This window comes from Gracilinanus agilis, chromosome 3 (assembly GCF_016433145.1).
Source record: "Gracilinanus agilis isolate LMUSP501 chromosome 3, AgileGrace, whole genome shotgun sequence".
In the NCBI taxonomy this organism is placed as follows: Eukaryota; Metazoa; Chordata; class Mammalia; order Didelphimorphia; family Didelphidae; genus Gracilinanus; species Gracilinanus agilis.
This window is the reverse complement of record NC_058132.1, coordinates 31,349,423-31,365,166: the sequence shown is the minus strand read 5'-3', so window position 1 is coordinate 31,365,166 and position 15,744 is coordinate 31,349,423. Positions and strand designations below refer to the sequence as shown.

Sequence of the window (15,744 nt, the reverse complement as noted above, 5' to 3'; positions counted from 1 at the left end):
CTCCCTCTTTCTTTCTCTGTCTCTCTCCCCTCCCCTCCCTTCCTTGTCTCTCTTTCTGCCTCACTCCATCTCCCTTCCTCTCTCTCCCTCTTTCTTTCTCTGTCTCTCTCCCCTCCCCTCCCTTCCTTGTCTCTCTTTCTGCCTCACTCCATCTCCCTTCCTCTCTCTCCCTCTTTCTTTCTCTGTCTCTCTCCCCTCCCCTCCCTTCCTTGTCTCTCTTTCTGCCTCACTCCATCTCCCTTCCTCTCTCTCCCTCTTTCTTTCTCTGTCTCTCTCCCCTCCCCTCCCTTCCTTGTCTCTCTTTCTGCCTCACTCCATCTCCCTTCCTCTCTCTCCCTCTTTCTTTCTCTGTCTCTCTCCCCTCCCCTCCCTTCCTTGTCTCTCTTTCTGCCTCACTCCATCTCCCTTCCTCTCTCTCCCTCTTTCTTTCTCTGTCTCTCTCCCCTCCCCTCCCTTCCTTCTCTCTCTCTCTCTGTCTCTCAGATTTGAGCTGGAAGGCACCGTAGGGTTTATCTACTCCAACAGCCCCATATTACAGAGGAGGAATCTGAGGCCCAGAGATATCAGGAATTCCCTCAAGGTCTTCATGGCAGTCAGTAACCCAGCTGGAATTTGGACCTAGATTGTCTGACTCCAATCCTGTGGTTCCTTGCTCTTCCCCAAGCCTCACGAATGAGAATGTTTTTCTGCTCCTGCCCTTGGGAGTCTGGGAAAGAGCAGGTGACCAGAGCAGCCTGACGAAGCCATCTGGGGTTCTTGGCCAGGGCCCACGGTCTTCGCGGGGAGAGGCCCGGGCTCCCACAGTCATCTCTGTGTGAGGGGGCACATCCTCCTTGTCCTAGATTCTTTGAAGCTACTTACTTACGATGGACGCTATGTCCTCCTTGCTGAAAAGGAGGCTGTTTGGGAGGCCAGCTGTCCCGTCTGTCCTTCCTGGAGGGCCCCTGGCCCTGCCTCCACTTCTCCCCAGCACCAGCTGCATGCACTTTGCTTGCAGAAGAGGGATCGATTGTTCCTTGGGAAGCCCCCCTCCCCAGGTTAAGGATGAGGCCTCTCTTCATCCCTCACCCAGGGGGCACACTGAGAAGGGAGGGAACCTGTGGCCAGTTTCAGCCATTTCTGAGAATCATAGAATTTAGAGCTGGAAGGAACCCCAAAGATGTGTCTAGTGCACACCCCTCATTTTCCAGCTGAGGACACTCAGGTCCAGGGAGCGTGAGTAGTTTGGCCAGGGCTGCCCGAATAATAAGGGAGTCGGATTCAGGGTCCTTTGCCCCCAAAGCTGGAGCTCTTTCTTCTGGTTCCCAAGGGCAGCCTCAGTGGCCAGAACCGTCTGTCCTGTCTTTCTTAGGAAGAAAATCCATGCCAGCCAGCCTGCTTTGTTACCCAACTCCATTCCTGTCTAAGGCCTCATTTGCAAAAGTTGCCTTGCTCTCTGGTGCTTGCCAGAGCCCCCGCTCTCGTCTCCGGCCCCTCAGAAGCTCAGCCATACCGTGGTGTCTCCCCACCTGGGGTCCAGGCCTGGATTCTGCCCTGGGAAGGCAGGCAGCAGCATCAGAGCAGAGGGCAAGGGCTAAAGCTAACCTAGTCTTTTCTTCCTTCAGCCGAAGGCCAGGAAACGTTGGCTCGGCGAGGTTGGAGCGGGGCAGCGCCTGGGTTTTCGGTGGGAGTTTGGGGAGTCTTCTGTTGCTGTCTCCTCTCAGGGCCCTGGGGAGCCCCTTGGCTGAGGACGAGGCAGGGAGAGAACAAGCTGCATTCTATCTCTGTTGGGAGCCAGGGGCTGGAGAGAGGAGGGGGACGCTGGCCAATGGGCCTAGGAGGCAGTGCCGAGCCAAGGGGGGGGAGGCTGGAATTTTCCAGATTCAAAGGTTTCCAAGCAAGAACAGAAGCTTTTCAGGAGTTGGCAGTGTCTGTTTTCAGAGTGTGTTTGTGGCCTGTGACTTGGCATAGGGAGGGAAACCAAGGGGGAAGGAATGAGGGAAGAGGAGGAGGCCTGTGGCTCTCTGGGGTGTGTGTGTATTCTCTCCTCCAGAATGCTGAGCGTCCCCCCATTCGCCCAATTCCCCCCTGAAGACTGTGATCTAAGAGAAGGAGTATCCTAGTAGGCTCTGACGGTACCAGGAAGCCAGGCAAGGCCTCAGCGTACCCACCTAAGAGATGGGCACCTCGCTCTCTTCCTGCCTGTCTGCCCGGACCTGGGCCCCTGACCCCCTCCCCTTCCTGGAGCTGGGCCGGCTCTTCTCCCCAGCCTTCTGCTCTTTCCCACAGTGGTGTATGAGCATCGGTCCCGCCTGGAGAGGTCCCTGCAGAAGGAACGAGGGGAGCACAAGAAGACCAAGGAAGGTAGCGCACCCGACGTGGCTCTGGGGCTCACGTCACCCAGACCGGGCAGGGGGCCCTGCCCAGTGGGGAGGGGAGGGAGGGGATGGTCTCTGTGGGTGCCTTCTGGGCTCGACGTGACTCCCCATTTGGAAGCTACAAACACAGACTTCCTTTGGGGGGTTGGGGGGATCAGGGTGATTTTTTTCATGGGTGATTCCGGAAACCAGAGACCATGGTGGGGTGGGAGGAAAGTATCTTGGCAGTGGGATGGGGTACATGGCAAGGCCCTCTCCTCTCCAGATTTCCTAGTGTACAAACTGGAGGCACAGGAAGCTCTCAACAAGGAAAAGGTCAGTGGGGCCATGGGGCTAAGGGGAGGAGGGTCTGTATGTTAAGACTGAAAAGCCCGCTAGATGGCTCAGTGGATGGAAAGTCAGGCCTAGAGACAGGAGGTCCTGGGTTCCAATCTGGCCTCAGACACTTCCCAGCTGTGTGACCCTGGGCAAGTCACTTGACCCCCATTGCCCACCCTTACCACTCTTCCACCTATGAGACAATACACGGTATTGACTCTAAGATGGAAAATAAGGGTTAAAAAAAGAAAGGCCAGGAAGGACCCCACCAGCACTGAGCTGTAGCTGGGAGAGGAGATCTCTGGTGTTGGCATAATGGGATGAGCATAGCAGAGGAAGCCTGTTTGGCATTCTCTGGGGGTAAGATGTGTGTCTGACCGTCAGACTTCACAACCTGGGATTGAGGCGGTTGGAAAGTGTGGATTTTAAAATGAACAATCGATAACTAAATATTACATTTAACCAAGATTTTATTAATAATAAACTAACATAAAGAACTAGAGGGAAAAGGGGCTAAAGTCACCCAGCCCGCTCTGGAGAGCAAAGAGCAGGAGGGAGGAGTGACGGGGAGGCGCAGGAGAGATCAGAGGGAATTCTGGGAAACACTAAGGGACTTCGGGGGGGTGAAGGCCAAGGTTCAAACCTCCATTTATATATAAGGAAGAATTAGCGAATTAGAGGACTCGAAATCGGATTCCGTTCTGTGGCTAGCAAGGACAGGACCAGCACGATTATTGTAAGGGGAGGAGCAGTGCCGAGGAGACACCAGCCTGGGAGTGGGGATCCCTGGGTTCTAGTCCTCATTGGCTGTGTGACCTTGGACACATCCCTTTCATCCCCTGGGCCTCCCTCGTCCATGGGCTTCCACAAGATTAGGGGTGGAGAGGCTTTGGCCTCAATGGTCTTTATTTATTTAAAACCCTCACATTCTGCCCTAGAATCAATACTGCATACTGGTGGTCAATGGTTAGGCAATGGGGGTCAAGTGACTTGCCCAGGGCCACCCAGCCGGGAAGTGTCTGAGGCCAGATTGGAACCCAGGACCTCCGGTCTCTAGGCCTGACTCTCGATCCGCTGAGCCCCTCAATGGTGTTTAGAAGACGTTTCTCGCTCAAATATTCCATGTTAACTCACTGAGGCCAACGTGAGGGCCGTGGAAGACTTGCCTTAGAGAAGAGTTAAGGCTGGCATTAGCCTGAGCAGCTTCTCTGTGAATGGTGGTTTCCAGGGCTCTGGAGAGGCCCAGAAATACGGTGGATGACAGTCCAGAGGACGTCCCACCTGGGTGTGCCCTTCGTGGTACCGAGGGGCATGCTGGGAGTGCCTGTGGCCTTTAGGCAGTGGGGGCCGTCCTGGCGCTCTGGTGGGCCTGCGGGCCCTCCTCCCAGCCCCGCTTTAGGTCCTAAAAAGGAAGCCAGCTGTTCGGGGCGCAGATGTCGTCTCTGCCATCGCGGTTCGCAGACCCCAAGATCTGCCCACGGAGCCCTGGGGGCTGGCGGACCCCAAGCGACAAGCCCCCGGGAGAGCCGTTCCCACCTGCTCACCGCTCTGCGTCCTGTTCTGTTCTCTCCTCTCGGACCCGCCCGGGCCACAGCAAGACTCCATGAACCGCTACGGGGCCCTGAGCTCCCAGCACAGGATCCTCAAGGTGAGGGCGTGGGGAGGAAGCGGGGGCCGCATCCGGCGTCCTCCCCCAGCCCAGGCCTCGGCCCTGGGCACTGGCTGGGGGGCTGGGCTCGGAGAGGCGTCTCTGGCAGCCCAGCAGGAGCTGTGTGGCCGGGCCGGGCCGAGCTCAGGGCTTGGACCCAGCCCAGGAGCAGCCGTAGCCCGGGGGGCACCGGGGTGGCTCTCTCTGAACGTCTCTGCTCCTGGGAGGAGCTGTCCTGGGGGGAGGAAAAGCCCGCGATGGGGTGAGGGGAGCCGGTGCTAAACCGAATCTTGTGGGGCCCCCACCCCCTCTTCTACTCCCAGAACCAGCATGAGGACGTGAAGAAGCAACTATTGGACCTGCAGCTGCAGCACAGCGGGCTGAGGCTGGAGCACCGGAAGGCACTGGAGAGCCATGGGCAGCGCTATGCCCAGCTGCAGCGGGAGAAGGACAGTGAGGTGGCCAGTCTGCAGGGTGAGGCCCGGGGAGCTGCCGCTCAGCTTTGGGAAGAAGGGGCCCCTGCCCCTTGGGGGGCCCCAGTCTGGGGGGGAGGTGGGGCCCCTGCCCCTTGGGGATCCCCAGTCTGGGGGGGAGGTGGGGCCCCTGCCCCTTGGGGGGGCCCAGTCTAGGGGGAGGTGGGGCCTCAGCGCTTGACTTCCACCCCACAGACACAGTGTTTAAACTCCGAGAAGAAAGCAAGCTTCTCAGGAAGGCTCATCAGGATGTTCACACCCAGCTACGGAATGCCCAGGTGAGAGGCAGCACCTACCATCCTGACCCAGCAGGAGTGCTGTATTGGGAGTCCAAATACCTGGAGTCGAATTCCGCCTCTTTCTGGTTTTTTCCTGCCTATGTGACTCCTGGGCAAGTCACATAACTTCTATTGCCTCAGTTTCCTCGTCTGCAAAACAAGGCTCATTCTAGCACCCTCCTCCAAGAGTTGTTCTTGTGAACAAGAACTGTTCTGTGAGGATCAGATGAGATCATAATTGTAAAGGGCTTAGCCCAGTGCCTGGCACACAGCAGGTGCTTCCTAAATGTTTGTCTCCTTCTCCTTCCCTTTTACAGTCCCTCGATCTCAGATCTTGGGGGGGAGAGTGATGAGGAAATGGGAGCTTCACGTCATGAGCCCCACTCTCTCTCCTGCTCCCTCTCCCCTCTTCTAGTCCCAGATGGAGGAGTTCCGGCAGCTCAAGGAGGCCCTGCAGAAGATGCCCAGCTTCCAGGAGGCTGGGGCCGGCCAGCAGGTGCAGCAGCAGCCCCCGAGGCAGCAGGCTCAGCTCAGGAAGCCTCAGGTAGACAAAGGCCAGGGCTCCCCTGAACTTCTGACCGTGGGGGTAGCACGATGGGAGTGTCCCCCGCCGAGGAAAAGCACGATCCTGACGTCGGAGGTCAGGGGCAGCTTCTCCCGAGTTCAAACCTGGCTCCGGACGCTCGCTAGCTGGGCGAGTCTGGGCAGGTTTGCACCCTGTTTGCCTCACTTTCCTCTTCTGTCAAGTGAGCTGGAGGAGGAAACGGCACAGCGCTGCGGGGGCCCTGCCAGGAAGACCCCAAACAGGGTTACAGGGTCAGCCATGATCGAAAAGCGACGGAGGCGAGAAGTCCGGTATTAAGGGCTCCTCGTGCCGCCGTTTGCTCAGCTATGAGGGCTCCCTAAAATGTTGTTGGTTATCAGGACCTGAACCTTGGATTAGCATCACCCAGGACAGACTCCCCCGTGGGACAGACAGCTGACTGTTAGACGTCTCTGGACACGAAGCTCCCACCTATTTACTGGTCCTGGTTCTGTCCTCTGAGGCTAAGCCTTTCCCCCAGACATCTATTGTGTCCTCTCTATTTAAAAAAACCACTACTAGAAAATATAGGAATAAATGGACCTATTGTTTTTCCTTAACCCTCACCTTCCATCGTAGAATCAATACCGTGTACTGATTCCAAGCCAGAAGAGCAGTGAGGGCTAGCATTGGGGGTGAAGTGACTTGTCCAGGGTCACACAGCTAGGAAGGGATCGAGTCTTAATAGAATAAATCGTATCTACCCCAAACCAAGAGTAAACATTATACAAATCTGATGATGTCTTTCCAGTAGGATTAGGACAAAGCAGGAATGCCCATTATCACCACCACTGTTTAATATAGTAGAATTGATTGCAAAAAACCATATATATATATGCATAACATTTTTGTATAAACAGTAAGCTAATAAGAAAGAGACATTGAGAGAATAAGCTTAGGCAAAGTAGAAACAAAACGGTCACTTTTTGGAGATATGATAATTTAGTCAGAAAACCCTAAAGAATCAACAAAAGAATTAATTGAAACAATAAGTTCAATGAAGCTGCAGTAAAAAGAATCTGTATAAATGATCGGCATTCCTGCCGTTAACAGCTATTTCATTCAGCAGCTTCTCATGAGGCTCCCGTGTGACCTTGGGCTTTCTTCGAGGCACGTGACCTCAAGGACCTCAGTTTTTGCATTTGTAGAATGGGAGAGTTGGTTAGGCTTGATGGCTAGGTCACAATGTACAGGCGTAATGGGGGGGGGGCGGGGGAAGGAAGGGGGGGAGAGAGAGAGAGAGAGAGAGAGTGGCTGGGAGAATGAAGAAGACCCTTCTCTCTGGGGCTTGCACCCCCGCCTTCCCAGGAGAATCCCTAACTTCTTTGAAGGCTTCCTGCCCAGACCCATCCTGATTCCCCCTATCCTAGGTCAGTAGTCAGTGAGGGGGTATGTATGAGGTCCAAATGTGGGCCAGGCTCTGTGCTAACAGGTTCATGAGAGCAAAGAGGACACTTGTATAGCCCAGCGCCTGGCATGGAGCTGGTGCTGCGTAAAGGCTGGTTCCCATCGCCTTTCCTTCCCTCCTGGGCGTTAAAGGACACAAAGAACTGGAAGAGACAGACCTGAAGGTCCTCCCAGGGGATGATTCCTATTTGTATAGACTTGGGCCGATCTGTTTGGTTCTCCCTTGGGAGGAGTAGATGCCAGGGACATGTCGGTTTGGGTCTTGTATTCTCCATCCCAGTGCCTGGCGCTCTTCCTGTTCCATCACAGGCACTTCATGAATGAATGGAGTCAAAGGTTATGTTGGAGGCAGCTGGGCAGCTCAGTGGATGGAGAGCCAGGCCTAGAGACGGGAGGTTCTGGGTTCGGATTTTGCCTCAGACACTTCCTGGCTGTGTGACCCTGGGCAGGTCATGTCACCCCCATTGCTCTTCTGCCTAGGAACCACTACACAGTACTGATTCGAAGACAGAAGGCACGGGTTAAATAAGAAAAAGAAAAGGTTGTGTCATTTGCATTTGGGGATGTTGATAGGAAAGGAGGGCAGCTCTGGAAGTTTGGGGGAAGGCTGGGTGGAAATCATGTGCCAGGATTTTGGGGGGCGCCAGATCAGTTGGTAACGTCTTCCAGTAGTGGAGGAGGGGAGACCCTGGCCTAGACTTGGTGAGAGTCTGGAGCAGCTCGTCTCAGCAGGGCCCCAACCTGCCCCCCTGCCTTCTTCCTATAGGTGTTCATTGCCACAGGCTCCAGGGCGGCCTTGAGCCCCCCAGAGCCCGAGCTGCCTCCTGGCTGGGACCCTCCGGCTGCGCAGGGCCCAGGGACACGGGCCTTGCCCCCAGCCGAGCCACCTTTCTCAGACCTGAAGTCGCCCTCTTCCGGGCCCCCTTCCTGGCCCCAGAAAGCCCTCGAGGGTCCTGTTCTCCGATTCACCAGGACCGTTAACAGCCTTCCAGGCCGGCCCCCGGTAAGCCTCCCCCCACGTCCCCTCCCCGCATGCTCTGGCTGTTTCCCCTCCTTGCGGATGAGGCCGCCGGAGTCGGAAGTCATTTAGACAATCGCTTCTCACCAGCCGTTTCCTCCTCTTCCTCCCCAAGGCTTCCAGGGTGGGAGAGGGAGGCCCCGGCGGGGAGTCGCAGAAGCCAGAGCTTGCTAGGGTGCCCCCCGTGTCGTGGGAGCTCCCAGATCCCCGGCCTGGTCCCTGGGACCCCGAGCCCCGCCAGCGGCGAAGCCGAGTTCTGGACCCCGTAGAGAGTGTCGCTAGAAGTGCAGAACCTCCCCCCCCCCAGCCTTACGTCCTCCCCAGCCGGCCACCCTGCCTGTGCCCAGGAGGCCTGAGCAGAGCGAGAGCGCCGGGGGGAGCACCTTGGGCCAGGGACACTGAGCTGCCTCCCCCTGCCCGCAGGTTCAGCAGGTAGTGGTGGTGGCAGCCCCCGGGGCCGCCTCCCCTGAGAGACCCAGCCCTCGGGGTCGGCCCCCTCGGCAGCAGCCTCCCACAGGGCTGGAGAGAGAGCCCCAGGCCCCCCCAGCCCCTGCTAGCCCACCAGTGCAGATGCAGAGGTGGGTGTCTGGCCTGGGACCCCAGGTGGGGGGCAAGGAGGGAAACGGGGCCTCTTCCCCTCGGCCGCCTCCCGCAGTCCTGGCCGCTGGCACACCGAAGTCCTTCTGGTGCCCAGCCGAGCCAGGGCGAGCCGGAGCGCCCTTGGGCGTTGCCGGGCTCCTAAATGACCCATTGGAGGCGCCATGGGGGGCTCTTTCCGGGAGGCAGTGCCGAGGCGCCTTTCCTCCCCTGATGGGGTGAATGTGCTTATGCCCCAAATGCTTACCACATGGGACACTTTTGTGGCTTTGTTCCCCGACTCCCCAGGCTGGCTTTCGCCTCGCTGCGTGGGAATCCTGGAGGCCTCGCAGGCTCAGCTAGGAAAGGAAGGAGCTTGGACAAGAGGGCCTCGAAGGGCGAGACCAGCTCCTGACCCCTCCCTCCCCCCCCCCCGGGCTACATTCCAGGGCTTTCGCCTCAGCATTTGGAGCTCTGAGTCAGGAAATCCCAAGCGTGTGCCCCCCAAAGGGCCGGGGAATGGCGTGTGGAGCGAGGGACGGATGGACGGGGGTCGGAGGATCCCTGGGCTGTTTAGGACCTCTCTGGGCCTCAGAAAGCCAAGGCCCGGCTCCAGAGGAGATGCTTTGCACACTTTACAGCCCGAGGAGGGAGCCTTGAGGCCTAGCCCCTGTCCCTTTTCCATCCCCAGCTGGCAAGATATCGTCAACAAAGTGAATGCCCAAGAGAAGAGCCAGCAGGACCCCCTGAGCAGCCAGCCCCAGGGGCAGGACCAGCCTCTTCCAGCAGCCAGCCCAGGAAGAGGGGCCCACAGGCGGGCAGGACCCGACGAGGCGGAGCTAGAGATGGGTACGTGGCTGAGACCCCGACCTAGTCTGGCAGCGGGGGACCTCTTTATTTCCACATGAGTTTTCCAAAGTGACATGATCCATATTTGTTTCCTTTCCCCTCCCAGAGCTGTAGTATCACACCAAACCCATTTCCATATTATTTGTTTTTGTAAGTGAATAAGGCAGCAGAGTCCAGAAAGAGCCCTGAACCTGGAGCCAGGGGCCCTGGGTTCTAATTCCAGCCTGGTCCCTTATTCTCAGTGAGACTTTGGGCAAGTCACCTTCCTCCTCTGCCTCCAAGGGCCTTTGATTACCTCCTCTGCAGAATGAGAGGATATGGGTAGATGGAGCTCCCAGGGGCCTTCTGGCTCCCCACGACCCCTGGGGCTGGGCCAGATGGCCTGGTTTCCTCCCCTTGGGGAGACAGCCTGGATGCCCCAAAGGCTCTCCTGTTCTGAGCCCTTTGTTGGTGAGGACACCCTGGCACAAGCCAGAGGAAACATCATTCTGTGTCTGGGCGTGCAAGACGTCACTTGTCCTAAGTCAGAGGGGAGACGCTGAGACGCAGCGTAGCAGCATAGCAATGCCACACCATAGCAATGCCACACCATAGCAGCGCCGCACCATGGCAGCGCCGCACCATAGCAGCGCTGTACCACAGCAGCGCTGCGCCCCAGGAATACTTGGTCACAAGGCAGAAGACGCCACTCCGTGCCCAGGATCCGCTGCTGCAAGCCAGGGGGCACGCCGAGAGATGGCAGAGATGGCACGCTGGCAAGCCTTGGGGGAGAAGAGCGGGAACTGCCTCTCCCGCCCTTCACTCCCTCTTTTTCTTGCATCGGCCGCAGGGAGTTCCAGGGACCAGAACGGGCTGCTTTTAGGGGGCTTCCCTGGCAACACTCTCTTGCCCTTCAAGGCAGTGAGCGCTGATTAAGCCCCTACTGTGTGCTAGGCACTGGGGTCCCAAAAGCAAGAGCCAGACAGACTCTGCCCTCTGCTGGAGGGAAGAACACATACCTAGAAAAGGAGACACAAAACAGAGAGATGCAGAGTGAATGGGGAAGGGGGTGAGGACAGGGCAGGAAGAGCCAGAGGCAGCCCCGGAGCTGGAAGCGAGGACTCGACCAAGCAGAGGGAAGGAAGGAAGGCACTGCGGGTGTGGGGAACAGACTGGACTCAAAAGCACATAGAGGGGAGATTGACTTTCTAATATGAGGAGCTCCAAGTGGGCCGGGCTGACTTCAGCATAAAAGCAAGAATGAGGGGTCCGTCTGGAACGGTCCTACCAGGCAGCTAGGTGGGGCTTGGAGTCAGGAAGACCAAAGTTCAAATCCTGCCTCAAGTGCTTAGCTGTAAGACCCTGGGCAGCAAGTCACTTTACCTCTATCTCAGTTTACTCATCTGAAAATGGGAATAATAATAACTCCTACCTCACAGGGTCATGAGGAACAAATAACATATGAAAAGACCTTTTCAAACCTTAAAGTGCTGTATGAAAGCTAGCTAGCTATATCAGGCACTTTGCTAGGCACTAAGCCAGCAAAGAGAGAAAAGTTAAATAGCTCCTGCCCGCAAGGAGCTTACATCGTCTCTGAAGAGATAACATGTACAAGCATATGCAGGAGAGATAGGGACAATCTAGGTTCCAGCAGTCCAGTATTTTGTTCTAGATGCACTAAGGAATCGCTGATGCTTCTTGAGCAGAGGAGTGGCAGGGTTAGACTGCTGTGTGGAAAGCTGGATTGGAAGGATGACAATGGAAGGATGACATTGGAAGGATGGGGGGAGAAGGAGAGAGAGAGAAAGAGACAGAGACTGAGAGAATGGGATTGGTTTGGCCTGGTGCTCTTGGTCAGAGAAAGCAGTAATCAGTGACTCAGTAATAATAATAATAAGAGATCCTTCCTCAGTCCCTCACCCCTACCCCCTAACTGCATCTAAGGCCCATTAAAAAGTAGGCCACAGTTGTTAAAGTCTTAGAGGCTGGAGCTGATCCTACCAGAATGGGTGCCCAGGGGGAGCTAGCATCACCCTCTCCCATACCTGCCTCCCTTTCTGTGCAGTGAATGGGGCAGCCTGGGACCTTTGATCGGATGGCACCTCCCCAGCCCACCAGGTTAAGGTATTGGGGCTCATCCCTGTGCCCTCCCTCTTCAGATGCTGGCATGATCGATCGGGAGGAGAACATGAGGCTCAGGAAGGAAGCAGGGGCCCACGGGCCAGTGGTGAGTACGCAGTTCCAGGGGCCTGCCTGCCTGGGGGTTCCAGGGGGTACCTGGAGGGCCCTCCCTACCCCTGCTTCTCTCTCCAGGGGTCTGATGTCCTTGCGGACCCTGCCCATGATCCCAACAACCAGGGTGAGGATGAGTTTGAAGAGGCAGAGGTAGAACGGCCGAGGCTGGAAGAGGGGGCCCCGAGAGCCCAGCAGGCTCAGGAGTCCCAGGAACAGACAGCAGAGGAGCAGGGCCAGGTGATGTATGGCCAGACAGCATGAGGTGCAGCTGGGAGGAGGAGGAAGAGGAAGGGGGGACACCAGCTACTCTTGATTGAGAAGCTGAGGCTGTTAGAAGTCCTATCAAGTGACTTTTGCCTTTTGGTTTGGGACTCAGGCTGGAGCAGGACGCCACAGGACTGGCACAGAGCTACTGAATGACTACCAGGATGACCAGGAACTGGTAAGGCTTGAAGGAATAAAGGCCAAATTGAGGGGCTTTGAGCATTTAGGGTGTTGGTCTGGGGGCTCCCAGATAGTTGGAATGAGAGAGGGCTGGGAGATGTTCCCCCTTCCCTAGTCATTTTCTGGAGTCAGAGGCCTGGAGGTCATGGGAGAAAGAAGGTGGGCACTTCTTAGCATCATAAGGAAGAAAGGAAACCAGCATCCTTTAGTCCAGTGATGGGTAAATTACAGCCTGCGGGCCAGATGCGGCCCCCTGAAATGTTCTATCCAGCCCGAGACATTATTCCTAATCTGACGAATACAGTGAGTAGGATACAATACAATGAAATTTCAAAAGAGTTACCTTAGAAACAGACTGACAGATGAGCATTTCCTTTCCTTTGGCCCCCACTTTAAAAAGTTTGCCCACACGGGGGCAGCTGGGTAGCTCAGTGGATTGAGAGCCAGGCCTAGAGATGGGAGGTCCTAGGTTCAAATCTGGCCTCAGACACTTCCCAGCTGTGTGACCCTGGGCAGGTCACTTGACCCCCATTGCCCACCCTTACCACTCTTCCACCTAGGAGCCAATACACAGAAGTTAAGGGTTAAAAAAAAAAAGTTTGCCCATTGCTGCTTTAGTCATATCTCATAGGCTAGGCCTGAAGGTGTGTGTGGGCACAAATACAAGTGTAAGAACCTAAATCTAGAGTTGGGAGGGACTTTAGGGTCCATCTAGTCTAACCCTCTCATTTTACAGATAAGAAAACTGAGGCTCAGAAAATCTAGTGACCTGCCCAAATTCCCACTGCTTGTTGTGAGCATACTGGCTTTGGAGTCGGAGGACTTGGATTCAAATGTTTCCTCTGTAAAATGAGGGGGTTGGACTAGCTGGCCTCTGAGGGTCCTTCCAGCATAGAGCTCATGATTCTAAGTAACTGAGGCAGGATTTGAACCTTCATCCTCTGACTAAACTCTTTGTTTTTTCCACCAATGTGTGTGCATCCCTCTTCTCCCCCAGGATGAGAACCCTGACCTGGAGCTGGTACCTGAGACCAGGAGTCACCCAGAGGCCCCTGGCCAGAAAGACAATTACTACTGACCTTCCACCTCCCTCCCTTCTCCTGAACCCCCCATGCTCCACGTCTTCCTGAAGAGCCCCGCGGAGCTTAGAGAGAGCAGGGAAGTGTCAGAGCCTAGGCTTCTGAGGAGGGAGAGTGGAGTCTGCTCCACCTTTCCAGCCCTCCTGCCCCAGTGCACACTGGGGATTATCCCACATTCCTTACTTGTTTTTCCAGAACAGCATGAGGCCATGTGGGCCATGTGGGCCTTAGGGATTGCAGCTGAGCATCACCTCTTGCTCCTTGCTCTCTAGCCCTCAGATAGCTGCCCTCTCTGACTCACTGCACAGCCACAGGCCACAAGAGCCTAATGTTGGGATTTGGACTGCTCAGGGCCTCAAGGTCAAAGGCTTCTTCCAGCAGTAGAACAGGGCAGTGATGCTATGACTCTGGGCTCCTTTGGAGAGGAGGATGGGCTGAAACTGGGACCTGTTGAGGGGAACCAACTGGTTAGCCTTCTCTACAGACCAGAAAAGAGAGCGACTGCCATAGACACACCAAGGAGGGAAAGGGCTGAGCCCCAGCTGGGATGGACAGAGCCATACAGGGCCAAGTCTCAGATTTCTGACTGACTTAAATTCAGAACTCCGATGGGTGCCGGAGGCGAGAGCTTGGGAACTGGGCCCAGGTTCAGTCTTGGGGCATAAAGGAGAGACCAAGACTGGCTCCTGAAGGTTCTCCTGTTTCCCTTCCCTAACATTTCTTCTCCTCCAGTCACTTTCTGGGGATTAGAGTCTAGAATTCTTCCCCACCTCTAGGGGCCCAGCAGGATAGAGAATCGGACCCTAGGTGGGGGTGTCAGGCCCTTAGTTACATGCACTCAGCCAAGGTCCAGTAGGGGAGAAGGGTCAGCCATGGATGGGGGGCTGAGCCCTGAGTGGAGATGCTGTAAATAATGTATAGTCAGTTGGGCCTTAATATCCATTTTGTACACACAGAAAATAAAATTTTGAGTTACACTCATTGTCTTTAGGTGATGCTGATGTGGGAGAAGGGGACATGGGGCCCTGAGAGGTTGGCACCAAAGCCTTATTTGGTCTCCAATTAGTAAGAGATCCAGAATTTTTCTTGGGAAAAGGAAGGAGATGGAAGTGATCTTTCTCTGTCACTCCTAGGTGTGTGCGTGTGTAGGAAGTGGGGATTTTCCGATAATAGATTTATGCTTTTTTATTTTTTCCTACGAGAGAGAGAGAGAGAGAGAGAGAGGTGGGATAAAAGTTCTAAGTTATCCATATAACCTAGAGCTGGATGAGTGGTGTGGTGAGGCTGTTTAGTTGGTGTTCTAGAGTGATTTCACCCTTTCCCAGGTTGCTCAGAACTCTTTTTACCCTTAACTCACTCAGAGCAGGAAAGTGGGTTGGAACCTATGAGCCAGTTCAGTGCAGGGACCATGGACTCAGAAGACCTGGGTTCAGATTCCATCTCCATTGCTCCCTGTGTGACTTTTGTAAAGTAATATAAATTCCATGAAACTCAGTTTCTTCATCTCTAACATGTGAAGGTGGACTAGATTAGATGATTTCTAAGGGCCATTTTAGTTCTCAATCTCTGATCCAGGGACCATCCCCCAAATCCTTCTCTGGTGCTTCTATGAAAGTGACCGGGACTTGTTTCCCTAGGAACGCCCAGGAATAACCACACTGATAGGGGGAAAGTCTTCTGTAAGTCCTGTTACATGCTCCCCAAGGTAGGCTGAAGTCATTCGTTCTCTGGGCTCTTTTCTGGAGGAAAAACCATAGGGCTCAAACCTAACGTGGTTAACCTCCTGCAATTGGCAGGTTGACCCAAGAATTCTATTTTTCTCTCCAAGATTCTCCTTCCTGACTGGACAGTGTGCTCTGTGACTGTGAAAGTTCCCCAGAAACTTGCTCTATCCAAGTCTGACTGGCTGGTTCCTTTCTAATCCAGAATGGTTTGGCTCCTGTTCTTGGAGATTATCTCCTGGCTTACCCAATCCCTCTCCTGTCCCTCGGCACCCACCCACCTGGGATATAACCCCAACCTGGGGGAAGTTTCTCTTGCTGTCTTGGTGAAGAAAATTCAGCAGAGTGGAAATAGTGGAAACTCAACCAGCGTGTCAGGCATTGATGACACAAAGAAAACAAGACGTAGGGTTTCTCTTCTCCAGACCTGGAGGATATATATATATATATGTATATAAAATATACTCTTATGTATGTTGCAAAGGAATTTGAAGAGAGAGGGAGAACTGACAGCTGAGGGGATTGGGAAAGGGACACCTGACTGGAGGCTCCAAGCAGTGAGGAGGAAGGGGTGAATTCTAGCCAGTGAAAATGCCTGGGGTGGGGGTGGGGGATTGAGATGGTGGGTCAAAAGGTAGTTACAAAAACCCCAAAACCTTAGAATTGTCTTAGAATTGATACTATGTCAGATACTTAAAGCAGGAAAAGCTAGGCAATTGGAGTTAAGTGACTTGCCCAGGATCATATAGCCAGGAAAAGTCTGAGGCCAAATTTGAACC

At 55.0% G+C, this 15,744-nt stretch overlaps 1 protein-coding gene across 1 annotated transcript; it reads left to right on the top strand.

The window, feature by feature from the left end:
* The first annotated feature begins 2,117 nt into the window (after positions 1 to 2,117).
* Positions 2,118 to 14,203, top strand: LOC123243051 (Golgi integral membrane protein 4-like). Its single transcript, XM_044671221.1, has 13 exons — positions 2,118 to 2,343; positions 2,623 to 2,672; positions 4,270 to 4,323; positions 4,647 to 4,797; positions 4,992 to 5,074; positions 5,490 to 5,618; positions 7,831 to 8,067; positions 8,506 to 8,660; positions 9,350 to 9,507; positions 11,646 to 11,713; positions 11,800 to 11,958; positions 12,098 to 12,163; positions 13,163 to 14,203. The coding sequence occupies exons 3-13, from the start codon at positions 4,279 to 4,281 to the stop codon at positions 13,241 to 13,243; spliced, it is 1,332 nt and encodes a 443-aa protein (XP_044527156.1). The 5' UTR covers positions 2,118 to 2,343; positions 2,623 to 2,672; positions 4,270 to 4,278; the 3' UTR covers positions 13,244 to 14,203.
* Positions 14,204 to 15,744: the final 1,541 nt, after the last annotated feature.

Bases quoted from the DNA above. Each gene is read 5' to 3' on its own strand.
- LOC123243051 (XM_044671221.1), top strand. From the start codon at position 4,279: ATGAACCGCTACGGGGCCCTGAGCTCCCAGCACAGGATCCTCAAG. The intron at 4,324-4,646 runs GTGAGGGCGTGG...TTCTACTCCCAG, and splicing joins CCCAGCACAGGATCCTCAAG to AACCAGCATGAGGACGTGAA. The intron at 11,714-11,799 runs GTGAGTACGCAG...TTCTCTCTCCAG, and splicing joins CAGGGGCCCACGGGCCAGTG to GGGTCTGATGTCCTTGCGGA.